Source organism: Lissotriton vulgaris, chromosome 5 (assembly GCF_964263255.1).
Source record: "Lissotriton vulgaris chromosome 5, aLisVul1.2, whole genome shotgun sequence".
Classification (NCBI taxonomy): domain Eukaryota; kingdom Metazoa; phylum Chordata; class Amphibia; order Caudata; family Salamandridae; genus Lissotriton; species Lissotriton vulgaris.
Window position 1 is genome coordinate 813,243,912 of NC_141693.1, and position 25,518 is coordinate 813,269,429.

The 25,518-nt window shown below is 47.0% G+C and overlaps 1 protein-coding gene across 3 annotated transcripts in view; it reads left to right on the plus strand.

Annotated features, from left to right (window-relative positions):
- The window catches only part of FAM149B1 (family with sequence similarity 149 member B1), a 641,735-nt gene that overhangs the window by 228,366 nt on the left and 387,851 nt on the right, over positions 1 to 25,518 (plus strand). For all 3 annotated transcript variants that reach the window (XM_086922293.1, XM_086922291.1, XM_086922292.1), the window contains exon 5: positions 21,264 to 21,374. In XM_086922293.1, the coding sequence (XP_086778419.1) occupies positions 21,264 to 21,374 (111 nt within the window). The remainder of the gene's footprint in view (positions 1 to 21,263; positions 21,375 to 25,518) is intronic.

A 25,518-nucleotide genomic window follows, 5' to 3' on the forward strand; every position in this document is an offset into this window, starting at 1 on the left:
CGTTTATTGTGTAAACCACGACATTGACCCGCTGGATGCTTCCATTCAGAACATCATTTGTTACCTGTTCCATCTGTACCAATGCAATTTGGCGTATTCTTCCATCCGCATTCACCTGTCTGCAATGGCCGCATACCTCCAGAATAGGCAACATCTATCACTTTTCACAGTTCTTGCTATCAAGGCATTTCTGGAAGGACTCAAAAGGGTCATTCCACCACAGACACCACCACTTTTCGTTGCATTTGCCTCACACCACAAGGGTAACGCTATTTCCAATGCTGGTATTGCTAGGTGGATCGTGAAATGCATTCAAATCTGTTACGCTAAGGCTAAACGCACTCTCACAATTCCACCAAGAGCCCACTCCACCAGAAAGTTGGGGGCCTCTATGGCTTTCCTTGGGAACATTCCCTTAGAGGATATTTGTAGAGCAGCCACATGGTCTACCACACATACTTTTACTAAACATTACTGTGTAGACGTGCACTCTAAACAGCAGGCAGCTGTTGGTCAGGCTGTTCTCAAAACACTTTTTCAAACTGCTGCAGCTGGCACGGGCGGCCGCCAATGATAGGAGGACTGCTATGTATTCTATGCACAGATATGAATTCAGCAGCCCACATGCCTCGAACTGCAAATGCTACTTACCAGTATGCATCTGTTCTTGGCATGTAGGGCTGCTGACATTCATATCGCCCGCCCTCCTCCCCGGCGCCTGTAGCAGCTGCAGTATTCATATTTATATATGCTCATAGCATGGGCATCACTCACATAGTTCACTCCATCTCGGCCAATGGCTAAAAACAATCTGGGGATGGAGGCGATGCCCATGCGCACTGTAGTCCAGGGGAGGAGCCACCTATCTCGTGATACTTCGAAGACTCTTCCAGGACAACAATGTGCAATCATCCGGACCCAACACTAGGCGGCGATCTATGCACAGATATGAATGTCAGCAGCCCTACATGCCAAGAACAGATGCATACTGGTAAGTAGCATTTGCAATATATATATATATATATATATATATATATATATATATATATATATATATATATATATATATATATATATATATATATATATATATATATATATATATATTACAATTCAAATATTTTTAAAAACATTTTTTTTCAATTTATGTGAGAAGTTGGCCTGGTATATGATGATCACTATTCTAGTGAGCACCTTGCACCAGTCCAAACGACCCTTATGGTGATTGGTTGTAAGTCAACCTTATAGACCAGCTATCCTAGTGGCAGTATGGACAAACGCAGTCTTAGGCTAAACTCAAGAGGGCATGTGAAGCCAGCTGTTTTACCATATGCAATCCTTTTAATATCAAAGGAAAGGACACCACACAAGTTATATATTATAAAATATATGTATTTATTACTAGAATAATCCCCTATACTCTTTATGAGCACAGAAGCACAAGCGTTAAACAAAGAACTTCATTTAACATATAACAGTTGCACAATTATGGATAGGCCAGGTGGCCCCTCAAACCATATATTAAAATAGTGGTATAAGAACTAGGTCACGAACAATGGTAAGGCCTTGGGCCTTGAGAATCGCTGGGGCTACACTGGACTAACGAAGGTTAGGTCGGGGGAGGCCCACAGGATACGGGTGCAGTGTCTATAGGCAACCGTTGCACCAATAAAAGTCAATGGTGCGTAAAAGTTAGAAAGTTACCTTTTAGGAGACTTCCGACTGGACTAGAACTTAACCACTTAAAACTAGGACACTAGAGGTGTAAACCACTACAGGAGCACTTGAGTACTCTCGTTACTTCACCCACAGGAAGCGGGTGCATAGGTGTCAAAGTGCGCCAGGTTTCGTCGTGGAGTTCTATGGAGCCTGGAGGAAAAGATGCTGCAGGCGGCCAGGAGAGAAGAGTCCGGTTGGATCCAAGGGTGGATCGAAGATATAGAGTACCTGAAAGCAGAGGGGACAGAGTCTAGGTTACTAGCCAGTGACCAGTATGGAACCAGGAAGGAACCAGGTGATGTCGGGTTGCGATCAGGTGATGTCGAGTAGTTTGTCTCCGCTGCCACGTGGACCAGGAAGTATCGATGACGACCAGGAGTTGAACACGGGCTATCCCACGAAGGCTCTCGCTGTCGCGGTGTCGGTTCTCGAATCTGAGTCAACAGGCCTTGGCAAATGCAACCCACGCAGGACTTGAAGATGGCTTCTGGATCTGACCAGCAAGGTCAGATCGGTGGCTCCTTTTCAGGGGAGCGAGGGCCAGTCTGGAGCAACCAGACCAGCAGTGTAAAGTCGAAGGTTTGTCGTCCCAGAGGCCACTAGCCAACGGGCAAGTGACCGGACAACGTGTCGAGCAGGAAAAATGCAAAAGGGCCCCACGCAGCACTCGATGAGTGTGGAGAGGTGATCTTTGGTGCAAAAGCTACTCGGGGCTGGGGCTTCTCAATACCCAATGCACAGCTTCGAGGGAGCCTCGGGAGCTGCACAGGAAGCACTTCGCTAGCTTTCCAAGATGGCCGGTCCCACGTCTCACGTCGCCTCCACGGGTCTCAGCTTTGCTAGGACTGTGGATCGGGCTGTTGGAAGTCTGGGATTCCAGGTCTTGTCGGTCTCTGTCGTTCGAGCTCCGGCGGGAGCAACGGCAAAGAAAAACTTTGAGCGCTGATGGTGCCTGCTTGTACAGGGTGGGCACTCCTTGACCACAAGGGAGATTCTTCAGTCTTCTACGTCGAGTAGGATGTCGAAGGGTCCAGAGTTTCGTATCAAAGTTTCAGTCAGGATGAGATAATGTTTCATGGCACAGCTCCTACCTTTATTCCAAATCAAGGGGCTGGATCTCCTGCTAGGTCCCTCCTATGGGTGGGACCCAGGAAGGGGGTGGTTACACCCCTTTCCCTTTGTCCAGTTTCGCCCCAGAGCTGGAGCTGGAGTGCCCCAGCACCGGTTTGAACTGAGCTTTGCCTGGGACACCTTGTGCGCCCCAGGCAGTGTCTAGTTTCATTCAGCCCTCCCTGCCCCAATCCACTATCTCCTGTCTGGGGTGGTGTAACACCTCCCTGTGACAAGAAACCTTTTTGTCCAGGCCTCCCCTGCCGGAGTTCGTCAGCAGCAGGAGGCCAGACTTGTGTCTGTGGCAGCAGCATCCATTTTGTGATGCTGAGGCTCTGATTAGATTTAACCGCGTTTAAGGAAAGTAACATGTCTCCTCCCTCTAGAAGGGTGGAATGCTACCCCCGTCGCCAGGACTGGCGAGGGGATAGTATTCCAAAGCAAATGACACCTTACACGACATGTTCCGATAAAGCCAAACCATATATAGCATTTAACCGCGAGGTTCATAATGCACTTAAGAGAATATGGTATGGCAATATCCCAGAATAGCTATAAGGACATGGTTCCGAAAGCTGCAGACAGGCTCAGCTCATGCTGGAGCACCATCTCACATAAAACCAAGCACTCTGCCTCCAGGATCGTTAAGGCCTGCCATAGGAGTGACTTATAGGTGTATATGTGTCCAGATATAGGTTTAGACATAGGTATACTATATCTAAGCAAGGGGTGATTACATAACCTTGCCCCAGCTTAGTGATCAGCCAGTTGTATCAGTTTGGATGGCCAGCCAGGGGTGGCAAAAGATATGCTGCAGCCCCTGGTAGGCCTTGGATGCACCTATGCCCTGGGTACCTATAGTACACTGTACAGGGGCTGATAAGGTGACCCAATACCCAATTGGTAATGTACCTAAAGTACATGGTTGTGAATTTAGAGAGAGAACAGCAGGGCTGTGGGTCTGATTAGCAGGCCCACAGCCACATTAAGTCGAAAACCAGTGAAGCAAAAAGCAAAAAGTGGGGTGACCATATGAAAGCAGACCCTACTCTCCTACAATTTATATTAAAAATATGTACTGTAATTTAAAAAATAAAATATCTAAAGATAAATAGTTTAAAATAATGTAGTAAATCGGTATAAAAAATATAACAATTAATACATTTAATAATTATCATTTACAAAACCTTTGAAATTCACAGAAAAAACCATAGGTTTTACACACGTTAAAGAATTAGAATTTAAAAAACCTTGCAAATTCACTGAAAAAAACATAGGTTTCACAAACTTTATAGTTAGGAATTAGCATTTAAAAAACCTTGCAAATTCATTGAAAAAAACCATAGGTTTCACACATGTTATAGTTAGCTGGACATTTCACTCATACAAAACCTTTGAAATTCCCCCGTTCTAATTAGTTCAGCTAACTATAACTTGCGCGCCCGCAATGCACTGCTGTTGAAATCACATATTACATCACTCATGACACGGTCAGTGACATCACTCATGACATCACTGATGACATCTCAAATGACATCACTGATGACATCACTGATGACATCATCCTTGTGAAAGAGTGGCAGACCTCCTCTCAGCGTAATATGACCTTGAGATATGAGAAGTGTGGCTCACTGGTTAGAGCAGGCAGACCCTGAAGCAGAGGTCAGACCCGGGACCAGGGTTCAATTCCCGACGCGGCAGGGTCTTGAGCTCAAATGTCCATGGACTCAATAATTCTCGCTTCGGTGCCTGACCTAATCATGGGTTCACACTCTGCAACTCTGGGCATTAAGGAATCTCCACAACGGCCCCCCCGCGGCGGGATGCCTGCTTTCACATTGGGGATGCCCTGTAGGGGCTATCTCACAGGGGAAAGCCAGGACGGGTTCCCAAGGCAAGCGCGGAGATACCCCTTCGGGGGTCGATTCAGGTGCTATATAAGAAACATAATAATAATAATAATAATAATTTGATACACACATTCAAAAATAGAAACAAAAACTTTCAAAAAAATGGAGATACCAATACCAGTTACAACAACCTATTCAGTAATTCCACCATCTATATACACATCCACGCATTCACTAACAGTTCTATATAGTCACTCATACATGTACTCGCCCATCATATGTACTGATACACCTATACATCCTGTAACACACCGACAGTCATCCATAGAGTTTCTCACACACATACTCACACATGCAAATAAACTATCAAACATCCATTTATTTGCATATACAGCTATACACACACTACCACACTTCTACGGAAACTTACACATACTTACTCTCTTAAACAATCACTTATACAAACACATACTTATTTAAACAGGAACTCTTCCAATCACTCACTCTCACATATACTCACTTATATACATCAATACTCACATATACTATATTAAAACATATGTAGTTACTCATAAAGATACTATTGAGACAGTCATTCACTCAGTAACAGCACATACACACACTCATCCACCCATAAAGTCCTGCACACATACTGTCTTCAAAACACATACAGTGAGTCAATCATTCATGCATCTATGCTCTAAGTAATACCCCCACCAAACCATACAGACACTCATACTGATACTCAAAAAAACAACTAATAACCCATATACACACTCATGTAGCTACTCACCAACCCATGCAGCCACTTATACACAAAGTGAGACACTAATACATATATTTAAATATTTAAACAAAAAAACATCCATTTAGACACTTATTTACCCATTTATTCTTCCATCGACCTTTAGATATACATATATAAAAAATATTTATTTTTCAGAAAGACACACATTCACTGGTTGATGTCATCAGTGATGTCATCAGTGATGTCATTTGAGATGTCATCAGTGATGTCATGAGTGATGTCACTGACCGTGTAATGAGTGATGTAATATGTGATTTCATCAGCAGTGCATTGCGGGCGCGCAAGTTATAGTTAGCTGAACTAACTAGAACGGGGGAATTTCAAAGGTTTTGTATGAGTGAAATGTCCAGCTAACTATAACATGTGTGAAACCTATGGTTTTTTCAATGAATTTGCAAGGTTTTTTAAATGCTAATTCCTAACTATAACGTGTGTGAAACCTATGGTTTTTTCAGTGAATATATATATATATATATATATATATATCACATCAAAAGGTGCCTGCAAAAAGGAGGGGCCCACAAACCGATCGGTAAATTTTCATTAATTTATTGAAGGTTGCCGCATGTCGAACCAAGCCGCTGACACAAAATCACCCTTACAGCCCGACGCGTTTCATGCAACTCAGCATTTCATCAGGGGCAGGGCTTCAAACTACGGGCTGGCAGAACAGTTTTTAAAGCACTTTGAAGATATTACAGTCCCCGCCTCAGTGAGCGTGGCCACTCCTGTGGCCTCTCGGTTCTTGCATTGCTTTACATCTTACCCCAGTGGGTTGCCTGCCAGCTGCAGTCATGAGAATAAGTATTTTCCAAGTGGATCGTGGCAACACAGCTTGAATTCGAACACCGGCATCTCAGCACCTCCAATCTTGACTCCTGTTCCCTTCGCCGCACGCTGATTTAGCGTTACTGCAGGTCTGCTCGCACAGCAGGGCCTTCTCCGCGGCTCAGGCAAGCCGCTGAATTTCACATCAAAAGGTGCCTGCAAAAAGGAGGGGCCCACAAACAGATCGGTAAATTTTCATTAATTTATTGAAGGTTGCCGCATGTCGAACCAAGCCGCTGACACAAAATCACCCTTACAGCCCGACGCGTTTCATGCAACTCAGCATTTCATCAGGGGCAGGGCTTCAAACTACAGGCTGGCAGAACAGTTTTTAAAGCACTTCGAAGATATTACAGTCCCCGCCTCAGTGAGCGTGGCCACTCCTGTGGCCTCTCGGTTCTTGCAGTGCTTTACATCTTACCCCAGTGGGTTGCCTGCCAGCTGCAGTCATGAGAATAAGTATTTTCCAAGTGGATCGTGGCAACACAGCTTGAATTCGAACACCGGCGTCTCAGCACCTCCAATCTTGACTCCTGTTCCCTTCGCCGCACGCTGATTTAGCGTTACTGCAGGTCTGCTCGCACAGCAGGGCCTTCTCCGCGGCTCAGGCAAGCCGCTGAATTTCACATCAAAAGGTGCCTGCAAAAAGGAGGGGCCCACAAACAGGTCGGTTAATTTTCATTAATTTATTGAAGGTTGCCGCATGTCGAACCAAGCCGCTGACACAAAATCACCCTTACAGCACGACGCGTTTCATGCAACTCGGCATTTCATCAGGGGCAGGGCTTCAAACTACGGGCTGGCAGAACAGTTTTTAAAGCACTTCGAAGATATTACAGTCCCCGCCTCAGTGGGCGAGGCTACTCCCGTGGCCTCTCGGTACTTGCAGTGCTTTACATCTTACCCCAGTGGGCTGTAAAGCACTGCAAGTACCGAGAGGCCACGGGAGTGGCCACGCCCACTGAGGCGGGGACTGTAATATCTTCGAAGTGCTTTAAAAACTGTTCTGCCAGCCCGTAGTTTGACGCCCTGCCCCTGATGAAATGCCGAGTTGCATGAAACGCGTCGGGCTGTAAGGGTGATTTTGTGTCAGCGGCTTGGTTCGACATGCGGCAACTTTCAATAAATTAATGAAAATTTACCGACCTGTTTGTGGGCCCCTCCTTTTTGCAGGCACCTTTTGATGTGAAATTCAGCGGCTTGCCTGAGCCGCGGAGAAGGCCCTGCTGTGCGAGCAGACCTGCAGTAACGCTAAATCAGCGTGCGGCGAAGGGAACAGGAGTCAAGATTGGAGGTGCTGAGATGCCGGTGTTCGAATTCAAGCTGTGTTGCCACGATCCACTTGGAAAATACTTATTCTCATGACTGCAGCTGGCAGGCAACCCACTGGGGTAAGATGTAAAGCACTGCAAGTACCGAGAGGCCACGGGAGTGGCCACGCCCACTGAGGCGGGGACTGTAATATCTTCGAAGTGCTTTAAAAACTGTTCTGCCAGCCCGTAGTTTGAAGCCCTTCCCCTGATGAAATGCCGAGTTGCATGAAACGCGTCGGGCTGTAAGGGTGATTTTGTGTCAGCGGCTTGGTTCGACATGCGGCAACCTTGAAATAAATTAATGAAAATTTACCGACCTGTTTGTGGGCCCCTCCTTTTTGCAGGCACCTTTTGATGTGAAATTCAGCGGCTTGCCTGAGCCGCGGAGAAGGCCCTGCTGTGCGAGCAGACCTGCAGTAACGCTAAATCAGCGTGCGGCGAAGGGAACAGGAGTCAAGATTGGAGGTGCTGAGATGCCGGTGTTCGAATTCAAGCTGTGTTGCCACGATCCACTTGGAAAATACTTATTCTCATAACTGCAGCTGGCAGGCAACCCACTGGGGTAAGATGTAAAGCACTGCAAGTACCGAGAGGCCACGGGAGTGGCCACGCCCACTGAGGCGGGGACTGTAATATCTTCGAAGTGCTTTAAAAACTGTTCTGCCAGCCCGTAGTTCGAAGCCCTGCCCCTGATGAAATGCCGAGTTGCATGAAACGCGTCGGGCTGTAAGGGTGATTTTGTGTCAGCGGCTTGGTTCGACATGCGGCAACCTTCAATAAATTAATGAAAATTTACCGACCTGTTTGTGGGCCCCTCCTTTTTGCAGGCACCTTTTGATGTGATATATATATATATATATATATATATATATATATATATATATATATATATATATATATATATTCCAACCATCAAAAGTCGACGATTTTCCAACGTTTCTCGCTGTCAAATAAAATCTCCACACTCAAGGAATTGAGCTGCGGCTAGTCTCTGTTTATTAACAGGACGTAAGGAGAAAGGAATTTTGGCAATATATATAAAAGGAGGGTGAAAGCACACTGCCGTACATACCAGCACTCTATTTGCCCCAATGCATCATGGTAAATGCAGTGCATGTTACAACTTACTTCAGTAGTAGTATTTAATTTTTTCTCAAAGATCTTTTTATTCAGCTGCATGAGTAAAAACACACATCAAGTACAGAAGAACGCACAGAACGCAGAATTGAGTCTGTCAGCTAATGGAAGTTCATTTATACATGGCACTAGTTATGTAACAGTCATCCTGTAGTCATCAGTGCTGAGAACTGTTTTGTACCGGGCGAAAAGCCCCATAAAAGACCACATAAACAACAAAAGGAACAATCAAAAACCCAAAAGCAGGATGTCCTTAATATGTTTCCATTCGCCGTCGGAGACCCCCGACCCAGTACTTGCTCCCAAAAGGACATATATCGCGCGCTTGGGGTGCATGGAGAGTGGTGAGGAGTAATGCATATCAGGAAGAGATCGCCCCCTTCATGTTTCCTGCCCTGAGAACCAGACGTTCAATGGCTGTGAGCTCTCTGGTGGTAGCGTCCCTAATGTGAGGGAGTGTGATGTAGTGCTTGAGCTGCAGGTAATGGTAGAGTTCCTTGTGGATAACCTGGAACTCTCTTTTACAGGTGTCAAATGTCCACACATCGAAGTTGTGGAAGAGGTCTGATAGTTTTAAACAGCCACCTTCCCACCAGCTATAAAAGGGCCCCTCATTCCTTGCCAGTGGAAAGGCAGGGTTAAAATGGATTGGGGTGTAGGGAGAAGGGAAAGTGGTCCAGCCCTCCTGCTTCGTGACCTGATCCCAAACCGTGAGAGTGGTGCAAGTGGGCGTGCTGAGGTATGCGTTTGCCGGCCTGTCGGATTTCGGTTTCCATAGGACATCCCAGATGGTTCGCCCCACAATGACCCGGTCCATTTGGAGCCAATGTTTTTCTGATTCCCTCGCAGACCAATCCAGTGCCACCCTCAGCTGAGCTGCCTGATAATAAAGTTGGAAGTCAGGGAGAGCAATAACCCCGTTCTGTCTGGTACGTCGCATAACATGAAAGGGAAGACGTGCCCTCCCTTCCTGCCAGATAAACTTAGTAACCGAGGACCGTAAGGGCAGTAAGTAGTCACACTCCAGTACTATGGGGAGTGCCTGGAAGAGATATAAAAGCTCCGGCAACACCACCATCTTAACAGCGTTGATCCACCCCAACCAGGAGATGTATAGCAATTTCCAACCTTTAAAATCTCAATTAAGCTGTAATTCCAATGGGGGGAAGTTCGCCTTGTAGAGGTCCCCAATTTTAGGGGTGAGGTGCACTCCAGATAAAGAAGGGAGGGTTTGGCCCAGCGTAGCGCAGTTTGGCCTCAGAGGTTCAACGCAGCTGCCTCTGAAAGTGTGAGGTTAAGTATGGAAGATTTGGAGAGATTTACTTTGAAGCTAGAGAACTGCTCAAAGCTCCGTAGGTCCTTTTGCACCTACCTGAGGGAAGTGGATGGTTCCAGTAGCGTCAGTAGAATATCATCTGCAAAGAAGGAGACTTTGTGATCCGTGCCGCTAAAGCGTATGCCACGTATGGCCTCATTGGCTCGGAACTGCGCAGCAAGAAGTTCATTGCTAAGGGCAAATAAAAGGGGGGAGAGCGGGCAGCTCTGACATGTGCCTCTACTGACGTCAAAGGGGAGAGACTGGTGGCCATTAATTAGGACCCTCGATTGCAGGAGTTTGTAGTTGACCCGGGCCATATTTAAAAATCCTTCTCCAAAGCCGAATCTCTGCATAGTGAGAAAAAGAAAGGACCAGTCCACCCTATCGAAAGCCTTTTCGGTTTCGAGTCCCACCAGAACAGCAGGTATTCTAAATCTAGAGACTTTTTCAATAAGGTGGATAGTGTGGCGAATATTATCATGAGTGTGCCGCCCCTTTATAAAACCAGACTGATCAGGGTGGATGAGAATGGGCATCAGGTTCTCAAGTCTGGCAGAAAAAATTGAAGAGTAAAGCTTTGCGTATAGGTTAAGAAGAGCTATAGGTCAATAAAAGGCATATCATTGAGGGGCTTTCCCTAGTTTTGGGATAACAGAGATGACTGCCCCGGCCATCGAGGCCGACACCTTAGCGTCCCGCGCTATGGCATTAAACAGGGAGGTCAGATGTGAGATCAGTTCGGGGGCATAGGATTTGGAAATGTGTGCCCTGAGGCCATCGGGCCCCGGGGTCTTATGTAATTTAAGTCTCTTAATAGCCAATCTAACCTCTTCCGACGTGATGGAGGCATCTAATGCTTTAACCACCATCGTTGGTGCGAGGCATGGGAGTTCTAGTGAATCAAGGTACTGCTGTTGTAAGATAGGGTCGGGAGGATCTCTCCGCTATAGGTTTCTATAGAAGGCTTCGAAAATGTTGCCTTTACCGTCGTCGTCATGAGTGAGGCGCACGTCTGTGTCTAGTGTACCCCTTATATGCTCGTGTTCTCGTTTTTCCCTCAACTGACATGCTAGGTGGGTTCCAAACCTTATCCCCGTGTGCGTACGATGTCGGCCGCAATTTGAGCAGGGTGAATTCGACTCTATTGTTGTAGATTGCCCTGAGCTTGCCCCTCAGGGCCGTGAGTTGCCTCTGTAATGCCCGTGTAGGCTGCTCCTTGTATGCTTTTTCGGCGACCGCCAGCTCTGCCTCTAAGGCCAGGCATTCTGTTGCTCTTTGCTTATTAAGGGCAGCGTTTAGGTGGATGCATTTTCCCCGTGTAACGGCCTTAAAGGCATCCAAGTTATTTTGCGGGGAGGTGTGGGCCGGGTCGTTAAGTGTAAAGAATTCAGCAAAAACGGATCGCAGTTCTTCTCGGAGGGACTTGTCTCTGGTGAGTGAAGGTGGGAAATATCATTGGGCGGTGTCGGGTGTAGGCCCACCCCACTCCTGACTAAGAGAAACGAGGCCATGGTTCGAGATGGAGATGGGGAAATTCTGTGCTGCCCGCATAGACCCCTGAAGTGATTGACCGATGAAGATGTAATCAATCCTAGAATTGGTGCGGTGTACGTGGGAGAAGTAGGTGTAGTTTCTGGTGTCAGGGTTAAATAATCTCCATGCGTCTAGAAGGCCTAGGTTACGGAATTTATGTTTCAGGCGCATGGGAAAGCAGGCGGGTGGCGCCCTGTGTGTATGGGTGCTATCTACCGTGTCATGCCTTGTGAGATTGAAGTCGCCCAGGAGGATCACTGGGCCTTACGCAAGGCCCAACACGGAATCAAGCATGTTCAAAATTAAAGTCGCCTGTCCCGTATTAGGCTTGTATTGAGATATAATGGTGCACATGATGCCCCACAACCTCCCCTTTACCATAAGGACTCTCGGTTCCCGATCTGACTTAACTGCTTCCGGCTGGAATTTAGCTGAAGACCGAAAAAGCAACGCTACCTCATTATGTTTGGTGTGAGCTGATGATTGGAAATATATATATATAAATTTTTGAAAACCTTTATTATATCGTTCAACACAAGATACAAAAGTAACCCTGCAGCGGCAGGGGCCGGTACCACATGCATGTAACACGGATCAGTAATGCCAATAACACAGCTCTTCAGCCGACAACCCATGGGTCCGGCAGCGGTAAAGGATAGACGATGTATTGGAAACATTTCGAATCAAGGATATGAATAAGGTTTCATTTTATATTTAAAAGCGGCCATAGAACAAAACAAAGGCAAAATAACAAACCCCCCACCACCCTGCACCCCTGCAATGGCTACGGCCTTACCCACTAGCAGCGTGCCTGTCGCCCAGAAGCATCCCTAAAAAAAGAAAGCAAGCGGAGGAGGAGAAACAAAAACACACACTCCCGGACTCCCCTCCCCCACCAGATGCAACCCCCCGGAACCAAATTCAAAAGAAAGGGCAGCGAAATACACAATCAATCCGGGGAAGTACCAAACATACCACCCGACTCCCGTAGTTCACAGGTCACAATCCCAGCAACCGATTACATTATTGTCCCGTGTCCTGAAAAGCCCCACAAGTTAACCCTGGCCAGTACGAGTGTTCACTGGAGTAATTGTAACCCAGGCCACAGCAGCAGTGAGAGCTGTAAAGCTTTCATGGAAATGCAAGTCAGTACGAACAAGCCAATTAAAGGATAAGAGTTCACAGTCTACACAAAGCAAGCGAGGAAAAGCGTGGCAGGATGATAAAACTCTCCAATAGTCACAGGTGATCTTATTGAGGCAGTCAAGGTTGTCCATAGTGATGTTCGGCGAGATAGGGCTCAAGCAGGGAACGCTGATAATGTTCACGGGCGCGCGATCTGTATTATAGGAATCCGCAGCGCCAATGGAATCCGGCTCCTGCACAGGGACCTCGAAGTCGGGTATACGATGTTCCGTCGATAGCACCGCTGGCTGCGATGATGGCAAAAAGCCACTGTCCGGTCTCCAGCAAAGGTCGTCCATCGTTACAGACAGTGCCCGGTAGTTGACGATGATCTGTGAGTGGAGCGCTCTAATGTCCGCCATTACGGCGTGCAGCGGTGGCGTGTCTTTTGTCCCCTCCATCTCCTTCCGCAAGCAACAGATCAGGATGCAAACCCCCGGAGGCCGGCTTCTCCGGGGTAGCAAGCAAATCTGGAGCGGACACCAACAACGGGCGCTCTCACCTCACGATGTTGCTCCTTCGCCGCTGATCAGGGCTCCCGTCCGCACTCCCACGGCAAGCTTACTGTGTCTCCAGGCGTCGGATACGGGGCCAGCAAACGATGTGACACGCCGTAGCGTGTGTGTTGCAGGCAGGATACGAAATCGTTGTCAAAAACCAAGAAGAGTATATCTCCGTTCGGGAGACCGGACAAAGCCCAAGGTTCCAGCCGATGTTGTTCAATTGCAGCCCGGATGGGTTGGAAATCGAGGCCCCGGCTTCAGCTCCGGGGTAGGCCAAGAATGAAACACGGCATATCTCTGTCACCCGGTATGATAAAAAGTTCGGGATTGCGCCTTCAGAGTCAGCTACTCCTCACACATACGGGAGTCCGGTGTGAAATCAGGATAACTTGCAGGATATACGAGCTGCTGGCGGAGGTCGGCGGAGCCGGGAGCTTAAGCGGCCATCTTGCTTGCTAGCGTAGCTCCTCCCCCCGATGATTGGAAAATTAACGGGTATGCTCTATGTCAGGGCCCCATGTCTTCCGACTTTTTCAAGTGCGTTACCTGGAGCGCCACAACCTCAAATTGATTGTTGTTAATATATTTCCATAGTCTTTGCAGTTTTTGTGGCAAATTAAGTCCTTTAATGTTCCAGGAGGCTAGCGAGAGATTGAGTGTACCCTCTTTGCCCATTGAACTCCCCCCAAGAATCACACTGCACAGGATTAGCCTGCTGGAGTGGCTTTAGTCCAATCGCCCACCAGAATTTTCCATTACTCGCCCAAGATTCTCGTACCCCTCTAGTATCACCACCAGGTGCCCCCTCCCCAAAACTAAATCCCCAACAACCCCATGAAAAAATGTGCCAGTGCACCAGCAGGCCCCTGGTAGAAAACGGCATGAAGAAGCAAAACAATTTCGGGCAGTACAGTCAAGACCCGCACCCCCTGCTGCCATGCTGCTATAGCGTACAGAGTATTTTGATAAGGTGGTGATGACAGTCCTCTCGCTGCATCAACATTCAGAGTGCCACCGTGGCCTTATCACAGCCCCGCCATTCCCGTTGGCTACCCCCTTGCAACTGCATAAAGGAGCGCGATGTGGGTATGACAGCCCACTAACGTAGATAAACTTCCTTGCATAGCACATGCAAGTCATTTTGGTGACAAACCCTTCCTCGGGACCGTTTGCCATGACAGGGACTCCTTCCTGGATCGGCTCTCGCCGGTAGAGGGACCAGGGATGTCCCCCTCCATTGGCACCGGGAGGCAGAGAATCCACAACCCATCATTCAGCTCAGATACATGGTGAGGCTTGTTCCGTTATTCAAAGGTGAGGCCAAAGAGATAGTCCCATCGATATTTAATGTTGTCTTCCCGGAGCTTGGTGGTAACAAACCACAGGATTACTGACGCCCCAGAGTAGCAGGCGCCAAGTTCTGAAACAAGGCACATTTATATCCCTGGAAAAGAACCTCATCTTTCTTCCTCGCTGCTCCCAAAATGGCTTCCTTCGTCTGGAAGGAGTGTAGCTTCACCAAAACATCTCTGGTCCGTTTGCGATCACCAGCCTGCGCAGGCCCAACTTAATGTGCGTGCTCAATCTTGATCTTTAATTGACGGGGCCAGCAGCTCCGAAAAGAGCCCTACGACAAACGCCTCGAGGTCCGGCCCTTCCACCCCTTCCTCCAGGTCTCGAATACGTATATTATCCCTCCGAGACCTGTTTTCCAAATCCTCGGTCTTCAGAAGCATTTGTTGCAGTTGGGACTGAAGGACACCTGGGATTCATGTAGGCTATGTGATCCAGCCTCAAGGGCCTGTGCCTCCACCTCTAGCACCTGAGAGCCCACAGCGTCGACATCTTGGTGTAGAGAGGCCAGCTTCTCGGAGAGGTCGGCTTTCAGTTTATCCACTGTGACGTGGAAATCTTTCTTCATCTCTTGACAGAGATCATTTTTAAAGTCCTGTAGTGTGGCTACTAGATCTTCCCTAGTGGGGGCCATGTTCTGCGCCTGGTCCAACGTGTCCGGAGGAGGATTCTTATCTGCGGCAGAAAAGTAACTGGAGACCTTGTTTGAGGACTTCTTAGGTGGCATAGGGGCTGTGCGACGAAAGGCACTGGAGCCAGGGACCGGTCATATTGAGGAAAGCTGCTCCGGGTCGCACCCTAGGCTCTTCAAGCTCCTTGCGCAAACCCAGGTCTGCCAGTATTTAAGGTGTGGTAGTGGCTATCTTGAGGTCAGGCAACTGGTGTGAGGGAGCAGTAATCAGTCCAGAGCGGCCAGACATAACAACCCCACCCCAGTGGGAGCTCAGAGGAATGGGCGTATCGCCTACCTCTAATCCTGCGTTCGAATGGTGCAGCTCTGGGAATCCCCGAGGCCAGTTCAGGGTTCAGGCGCCATCTTGGGGTCAAGCAGATGCCACATGGAAGGTTCTCTCATCGTAAGAGTCGCAGGGCACCAAGAAATGACCAGAAGAGTCTCAACCTGCTGGCGATGTGTGTCCTCAGGAGCTCACCTCCTCCCCGCTCCGCGTTGTCCCTCAGGCGGTAGGCACCCCTCCGGTCGCACTCCCCTGCCTCATCTATGGCCTCCAGCCGCCGCGTAGTCCGCGCCGACTCCTCCTGCGGTAAGGCAGCAAAATGATTGTGTCAAGACACATCCAGATGTCCCCCTCAAGATCGCAGCACTGAGGACGAGCGTCTGCTTCTGTGGTAGCGGTGCTCACGGGGTAAAGGAGGGCGGCGGGCTGCGCCTGTCTTGTCCCGCGTCACTCTCCTCATCAAAATGAAGGACGCTCCAGTCTCGCGTTTCTCCTCTGTCAACGGATAGTATTTTGCACACCAAGCCGCCAGCCTGCACCCCTTTCTACTCCAGGCTGGCTACACCTCGATCCAAATAAATCCGACCGTGCTTGGCTCTCAAATAGTTAAAGAAACCATCTAGGGCAGCCACGGGGGTCCGGAGCTGAAGCGGTTCTCGACCTTTCAGCCATCTTGCTTGGCCACGTCCCCAGAATTTAATTTTTCACCCTTGTTGGTACAGCTTGTGCTGTTTAACTCTAGACACGGGTTTCTGGATTAGGGGTTCATTGATAGCTACAATAATTGTTCTGCTGAAATGCTGCTCAAAGTTTCCTCAGGTCACTGTACCACTCACTGGGTAAAGATACATCAACACAAGCTTGACAGCTCTATAGTTCAGGTGATCCTTTTCAAACAGAATGAGGGTGGAAGCACATTGCCTCACCTCCTGGCACTCAATTTGCCATAAGGCGACATGGTAAATGCAGTGTTTGATAACACTTACTTCAGTAGTAGTTGTTAAGTTTTAAACTTTGTTGGAACAACTTGTGCTGTGTATCTCTAGACACTTGTTTCTGTATTAATTTCTTCATTTTCTTGATTAATTCCTTCATTACTAGAGAGCAACAAGTCTTTTTGAGGGTGATGAAAATGCTGCCCAAAGTATTCTCATTTCCCTGTACCACTGACTGGGTGCAAGTACATCAACAGACTTGTCAGCTCGGTAGCTCAAGAGATCCTTTTCAAACAGAAAGAAAGTGGAAGCACACTTCCCCACATCTCAGCAGTCAATTTGCCCCAGTGCATCGTGGTAAATGCAGTGCATGATAACTTACTTCAGTAGTTGTCGTTAATTGTTTGCCCTGTTGGTGCAGGCCTTGTGATGGCTCCGGCAGGGGGACCGCACACCAACTTCCCTAAACATTTAGTTATGGCTTCCCCTGGGCCCTGCCTCAGGTAAAAAAAAACACAGACGGGAGGGATCCTCTGCTCATATGCTATTAAATAAAACAAATAAAATGAGGCCTATCAGACCCTCCCGCCATACCTTGCCCCCTTATATTTTTTTGTACTTGTTTGCAGCACAAAGGACTGCGTCACTGAGTCCTGAAATGGCTGGCATCTCATCTTTATTGATGTGGTGGCAGCCAATAGGTTCCTATCTCTAGTTCTTTCTACTCCGAGTATCCACTGCGGTGTGAAATATACAATGTTTTGCTAACCATGATTTTTCTAAAACTACTGAACGTATTTACACCAAATCACAAAACACATACTTCCTTGACCAAGAGCTTGCTTTCTGCCAAATTTGAGGTACTTATATTCAGTAGGTTTTGCAATATCTTAGTTCAGTTTTCCTATGGTAAAATGTATGGAGAAAACGTGTTTTGGAACTCCCCCTTCTCTCAGCCCACGCTTGACAGATCACCCTGAAACCTTTCAGCAGGGAGCTGTGTTGGAGGAACTTTTTGTGAAGATCTGTCAAACGGTGCCAAAGTTAGTAGCAAACTAGAAAATGCTTTTCCTACGGAAACGTGGTCTTAACTATAACTACCCGGTGGCGCCCACCACTGGGTAATGTGTGTGCCTGAGGGTGTGTGTGTGTGTTTACACTGTATAGTTATAGTTAGATCACATTTTCTACAGTATGAGGGTTTTTTTTAATGCTAAATTCAACGGAAAAAAAGGTTAAAGTAACATTATATTTAGTTTGGTAATAAGATTTTAGCATAAACTACGTTTTAAAAAACCCTAGTAGCTTGCTGAAAGAAATTAAGATTAATGTGACATTACAGTTAGGTGTTGAAATAAGATATAAACTCACGTTTAAAAGCTAATAATACACTGTCATTCAACAGTTAAGAGTTTACTGAACTAACTAGAACTAGCACGCCTGCCTTGCACGGTTTATTTCCTTGCTTATTTGTATTACTCATGACATGTTAAATGACATCATTGGTGATATCACTGATGATATCTCAAAAGTTAGAAAATGGAGGGAGATGTTGCTTTCCTGCAAGAAGCATAATCACTCAGTAAAGATCAGTGGTGGCTATGATCTCTGTACTTCATCATGGAGTTGTTTGCCTTTACTAAAATTGCAGACATGGGCATCTTGTTTGCAGCACATGCAAGGTTCTCGCTGCTTGGTTACACCATGGATAGAGTGCTTGCCTGTCTCCCGTATGTAGAGAGAGGGCAGATAGATTTTGGCTAATTGCCATCCGAGGGAGAAGGATGAGCTTGAACCCTCCCATGAAACTATTGTTCAAAGTCTAGTCAAGTGGTCAGTAGGTCCTTGATGATGGGAAAAGTATGAAATTTGAAGCTGGATGAGAGTATTGATCAGACATAATGGAAATGTGGATGCACTAGTACTCTATTGGGGGAGGGAGTCGATAGCCATCAGAAGTGAGCTTATTTCTGACACATGCAAGGTGCGGAGCCCCAGTCAGGTAGACTGTATCCTGCACTCAGCAGCACTGTAATCATCCATGCACTGCACCATGGTATTTTATTATTTTCCATATGGTGACACGGGAGACCATGGGGTGATATTTCTATCAGACTATACACTGGTGGTTTGCCGTTATAAATGGGGAACGATCCAGCAGTAAATGCCTCAGTAGTTGATCAGGAAAGACTTTCCACAATGTGTCGACATAGAGCACAACAAGCTGGATATGGTCTGGGATGCGCTACAGATTGTGGTAAGAGTCCACCTTCTTGCTAATAGGGTACAACTGCATTGAATTAGATATAACTTGAGGGTGAAACTCCTGAGGGAAGTAGGTGAGTCAGAAGCACAACATAAGACTTCTAAATCCAGGCTTGTATGGCCCAAACCCCTGAGCTTCCAAACTCAACTTAGAATGGTGGACTTGAACAGAGCAGAATACTTCCTTCCCAAAACTGGCAGAAATTCTATGAGGGGTGTAATACAGCTGAGATACTTTTGGCATCCAAATTAAAAACCAAAGGTCTATATTCCTACATATTTACAACAAGGGGTGGTGAGGGACAGAGTCTCTGAATTAAGCAGAAAGCTCTCACCCAGTCAAGAGATCAGGGCTAGATCCAACACCGTTTTTTAGCTCACTGCACCATCCCAGTTTCAGAACCTGGCTGTATGCAAATTAGTCTGTTCCTGTCCCAGTGCATGATGGGAACAGGGCAAACCAAACTACAAAAGCCAATTCTTACACTGGGAAGGAAACAAGCTCCCGGGGACCGGTTTCTGGCATTACAGCCGTCTTCGGCCCGGTTTGCTTGAATCCTGATGGTGCAATGAGCAAGGGTCTCACATCTGAGAATACCCTTCCACGCTTAGGGTGGACAAAAATATTTACAACAAGGGGTGGTGAGGGACAGAGTCTCTGAATTAAGCAGAAAGCTCTCACCCAGTCAAGAGATCAGGGCTAGATCCAACACTGTTTTTTAGCTCACTGCACCATCCCCCTTTTCTGAATCGTTTTTGGCCACTATAGGTGTGGCAGGGTATACTCAGACATGAGTCCCTTTCTCACTGCACCATTAGGATTCAAGCAAGCCGGGACGAAGATGGCTGAAATGCCAGAAACCAGTCCCCGGTAGCTTGTCTCCTTTCTGGTGACGAATTGGCTTGGTAGTTTAGTCTGCCCTGTTCCCATGATGCACTGGGCCAGGGACAGACTGATTTGCATATAGCCAGGTTCTGAGCTGGGATGGTGCAGTGAGATAAATAATGGTGATGGATCAAGCCCTGATCTTTGGACTGGGTAAGAGTGGTCTGCTTAATTCAGACACTCTGTTCATCACCACCCCCTTTTCTGAATCGTTTTTGGCCACTATAGGTGTGGCAGGGTATACTCAGACATGAGTCCCTTTCTCACTGCACCATTAGGATTCAAGCAAGCCGGGCCGAAGATGGCTGAAATGCCAGAAACCGGTCCCCGGTAGCTTGTCTCCTTTCTGGTGACGAATTGGCTTGGTAGTTTAGTCTGCCCTGTTCCCATGATGCACTGGGCCAGGGACAGACTGATTTGCATATAGCCAGGTTCTGAGCTGGGATGGGGCAGTGAGATAAATAATGGTGATGGATCAAGCCCTGATCTTTGGACTGGGTAAGAGTGGTCTGCTTAATTCAGACACTCTGTTCATCACCACCCCCTTTTCTGAATCGTTTTTGGCCACTATAGGTGTGGCAGGGTATACTCAGACATGAGTCCCTTTCTCACTGCACCATTAGGATTCAAGCAAGCCGGGCCGAAGATGGCTGAAATGCCAGAAACCGGTCCCCGGTAGCTTGTCTCCTTTCTGGTGACGAATTGGCTTGGTAGTTTAGTCTGCCCTGTTCCCATGATGCACTGGGCCAGGGACAGACTGATTTGCATATAGCCAGGTTCTGAGCTGGGATGGTGCAGTGAGATAAATAATGGTGATGGATCAAGCCCTGATCTTTGGACTGGGTAAGAGTGGTCTGCTTAATTCAGACACTCTGTTCATCACCACCCCCTTTTCTGAATCGTTATATTCCTACATAGGCACTATTAGCAGTGAGGGGCAACAAGCTAACATCGTAAGTTAAGAAGGCAGAGAGACTTTCATCAGCATCTGTACAGCATGAAGGTCTCAGACCCAGAAGCTGTAAAGACATCCCATGCCACCAACCACATTCAGACACTCACTTCTGAGAGATGATTCTTGAACAAGAGGAAAGGTTCCTTGGTCGGTGGTTCAAAGGTAAGCCTTTCCCAGTACAGGTCTTGTGTCATTAATGCTCTATGGTCATTGCAGCAGGACATGATTCTCCACTGCAAGTGTATAAGTTGCCTTGAATTTACGCTTGTATAATCCACCTATTAGAGAAATAGCTCAGATTGTTTTTCATTACTCAGATGTAGATTTCACAACATGAAAAGTTAGTGATCCCTGTTTTAGGAACTCTGTTCTGGCAGGATGTGCTTAATACAGGACTGAAAGCATGGTGGTCAGGTGCAATAAAATGCTTCTTAATTTACATTGGTGTGCAAACATCCTTAATGATTCATAGTAAAAGCTATTCTTATACATTACATCGCTGTTAATAAGGCAATTCCATTGTTACCACAATAAAGTTCCACTTTATTATTTGTCATATATATGTTCTCTTTTCTTCTATACCTTCCCAATATATGTTATATTTTACAGAATTCGCGGGAAACAGATTGTGATCCCAACAGATGATGGTTATGGCTGGTATCCCAGTTCCCTCTACAAATTGTCAGAGGCCCCAAACGCCCAAGAAAATGAGTTTACTGAGTAAGTAAAAGAATTTCTACATACCTTTCACAATATTGATCACATGGTATATATTTTGGCCTATTCTCCACTTTTGCAATTTTGGTTGTAACTCTTTTTTCTGGAGAATATGGTTTAATTTCCCTCTACCTTCCTATCTCCCTTGTTAATACATTATTTAACTATTTGTTTCCTCAATAAAATAGTTACTTGTACGCTGTAGCTATAATCTTGCAACCCATCTTGAAATACAGTAACGTCTTTGCTCGTTCAGCAAAAATATTTCCCGCTCTAGTTTTCTACCACATCAGTTGCTAAGACCTTGAATATCAAAAAATAAATACAAATTTTTCTCACAGGTTCTCTCCCCATTGGCATATGTTCTTGAAGAGCCATAGATCTGATTCCTGCCACACATTTGTGCTGGAGAGCATGCTTGCACTGAGGTAAACCGTGCAAGTTTGGGTGTACCTTAGTCAACAAGAAAAGGGATGGGTGTGAGTCTTAATTTTCTAAACAGCAACCATGGGAGGTGCCTATTTAAAAAAGATGGTAGGAGTAGTTGTTTTTGCGTATTTGGAAGATCCAAGGCTGTAGGATAGTTAGGCTGGCCAGAAGGAGGAAAGCTAAAAAGTAAACTGGATTCTTGGTACCATCTATGTATAGAATCATGGCAAACACCTGACTCAGTAACATTTTAGCTTTACTTGTTGCAGAGCATGTGGGGAGGCACCCATAGGATTCTCACAAAGCATCCCTGCATTGCAGGGCACAAGTTATAGTTAGCTCATTTAACTATAACTGCTGAATTTCTCTGGTTTTGTGCGAGTGAAATGTCAGCCTAGCTATAATGTCCCTCTAACATTTGTTTTTTTCAGTGAATTTCTAAGGTTTTTTGAATGCTGATTCCTATTTTTTTAAATTTTTTTTTTTAAATATATTTTTATTGCAGGAATCAGTAAATTTTTACAAAGCGACCAGCATTATAAGTTCAATCGAAAGTAGTAGAATACATCCCTCCGTCCCCCAGCAGGATGAACCATTACACAGCCATTTAGCCCACAACCCAAGGGTCGGGCGGCGATACCCAATGGGGACTCAACAGGAAGTCGAAGCTGGTCCGGATGATCCACTAACCGTCATCTGCTTTTCTAAACCATCCTACAAAGAAAGCCAACAGAAACCCCCCCCCCCTCAAAACACTATGAACCAAACCAAAACCCCCCCCCCAACCTCGCCATCAGTGCACGGTAACAGCCGTAATAGGATCTGTGAGAGGACCCATGAGGAAAGCAACAGACATGTAAAGTGCAATCGTCTATCGGGACTCGGGGCGAGCTGCATCTTCGCTTTCGGAATCGCTGGGAGTGCAATAATCCCTGAGGGCCTGCACTAATGTCTCCCATTCTAGCGCCGCCTCCTGCGCCTTCTCGTTGTGTTGCCTCCTAGCTAACTGGTACCGCAGCCTGCTTTCCCCCGCCGCCCATTTCAAGAGTTCGTTGTGCCATCGGGCCCCCGTTGGACCAACCCGTGCCTTCCAATTCCTGGTCACCTCCCGTTTAGCAAGGAGAAGCCCCAGATCAATGAATTTACTAGTGATTTTATTTTTGGGGGTATGTGGGAACCAGTGCAGGAGCCCCACTGCCGCATCAACCGAGAAGGATCTCCCCGTTACCTCCTCCAGGGTATCCCCCACTTCCAGCCAGTAGGAGGACAGCCCCGGGCAGGACCACAACATATGAAGAAGGTCTGCATCAGGCGCCAGGCACCTGGGGCAGTCCGCGGAGTCCGTGGCAAAATATTGTTGGATCTTCGCCGGGGTCAAATATGCCCTATGGAGTACGTAGTAGTGGACCAATTGAAAGCGGGCGTGGCGCGTGCCCTTCCAGGCCCGCCTCATGAGTTGGGACCAGGTCGTCTCCGGGATCTCCTTCCCTACGTCTTCCTCCCAACGGGTTCTTAAAGTAGTGAGGGGGGCCAACCCCTCATTGAGCAGTCTGCCGTATAGGCAAACGACCGCCTTAACAGTTCCCGCTGACATCATAACGTACTGGCACACCGGAGAAGTAGGAGGTTCCTCCTGCCCGTGCTTCCAGTGCGCCTGAATCGCTCGGACCAGGGCCGAGTGCAGAAGAAAATCACCGTGAGGAACCTCGAAGCGATCAATGAGCTCCTGAAAGGGCAAAAGCGCCCCGTCCTCGTAAAGGTCACCCACCAACTGTAGGCCCGCGTCCTCCCAATCCGCTAACCGTGACCAATCACCGCCATGAGGCAGGGCCGTCAGCATGCCCAGAGGTATTTCGGGTGCGTACGGTATCCGCAACTGGCCCCGGGCGTGGGCTCGGTTCCAACACAAGCGAATGGTCTTCTCTTCAAGTGTCAAGTCCTGCAAAGCCAAACGCTGTCGCAGCGCTATGAAGGAGAGAACATGCCTAGCTATCCCTGTGCCCCTCCTGTCCTCTGGGCCTCGAAATTCCCTGGCGACCTCCTGGGTGAAAGTCTGCAGCTGCGCTGCCAAGTAAGCACCGCCAGCCCACCCTCAGCCTTCGGCCTCATCAGGGTCTTGAGGGCCACTCTTCGGCGGCCCGAACCCCAGAGGAATCCGACCACCATTGACCGTAACAGTCGAAATGTGGCTGGCGGGATCCAAATCGGCAGCGCCCGGAAATAATATAGCAACCTGGGAAGCGCCACCATTTTAAGCAAAGCGATCCGTCCAGCTACCGAGAGCAGTAGAGTAGCCCAGAAGTCCATGCTACCACGCAGCGCGCGAGTGCTGCGAGCTATGTTTCCATCCAGGAGGTCTGACGGCTCATGGTAGATGTACACCCCCAGGTACTTAAAGCAGTCAGGTTCCCACCTAATCTCCCTACTGATAGCAGGGCTAGGTGTACCCTTACGAACCGGGAAAAGACAGGTCTTAGCCCAATTCACCCGAAGGCCCGAGACCTCCCCAAACGCCGTGATTGAATGCTGATTCCTATCTATAAGTTTTTTTAAATTCTATTTATAACTATAACATCCCTGTAACATGAATTTGTAAGTTTTTTTTAAAGCATAATTCCTAACTATAAAGTCCCTGTGACGTTTTTTTTTTTTTGTGAACTTCTTAGGTTTTTAAAAATTATATTTGCTAACTTTAATGTGCCAGTAACCTTTCATTTTTTTCCAGTGTCTGTCCATAGTAATTTTTTAACAAAATCACTTTTACGTAGCCTTTTTGCGTTTTTGCAGCGACAGTGGAAGTCGCAATGACATTGGTAATCTCGGATACTGCTTGTTTTCCGACAACTCTGAAACATAAATAGAGGTATTATGAACAAGTTTCAGTATAGCTGATCACTAATATAGTATTGAAACTTCTGCTTTTGCTTTCATTTTTAAAGAAAACTACTTTAAACTTATCATTTGAATTTCTGCTGGTGCGCGGTAACCACGAATATGTGGTTAATCGCGAATATGTCGGTCACCGCGAATATCACATGACTGGGAAAGCAAGGAATGTCATTAGAATATATACTTTTAAGCAAACTGAATAGGATGTATGCAACCACTCCTTCTTGAATCTGTTTTTCCTGAACTTTGTTGTGAGCAGGTGGTTGATTTTGCCTGGAGACTTTAAGGGGATTTTTTTTGTAACAAAAATGGCAACAGAGCATGGAGATGTGGATCAAGTACAATAACAGGAGAATGTGGAGGAGGTCGACACAGAAGATATTGAAGATGAGGGGCCTCCCCAGAAGAGGACAAGTGTGGCTTGGGATTTTTTAAAAATCCCATCTGGGGAATCAAAAACTGTTGCAAAACTAGTGCAATGCACAATCCGTCAGAAGACCCTCTCGAGTGCATAAGATGTGCCTGGGCGATTGGATGAGTGCATGTTTACTCCCTGGGTGATTCAATGAGTGCATGAGTAGTGCCTAATTCATTGGAAGAATGTATGGGTAGTGGCTGAGTCATTGGATGAGTGCATGGGTAGTGCCTAGGTGATTGCATGATAGACAGGGTAATGCCCGAGTGATTGTATGAGTGTAAGTGCAGTGTCTGCATGATTGGATGAGTGCATGTGCAGTGACTGTATCATTGGATCAGTGCAAATGCAGTGGCTGGGTGAATGAGTAAGTGCAGGTATAGTGCCTGAGTGAATAGATGAGTGCAATACCTG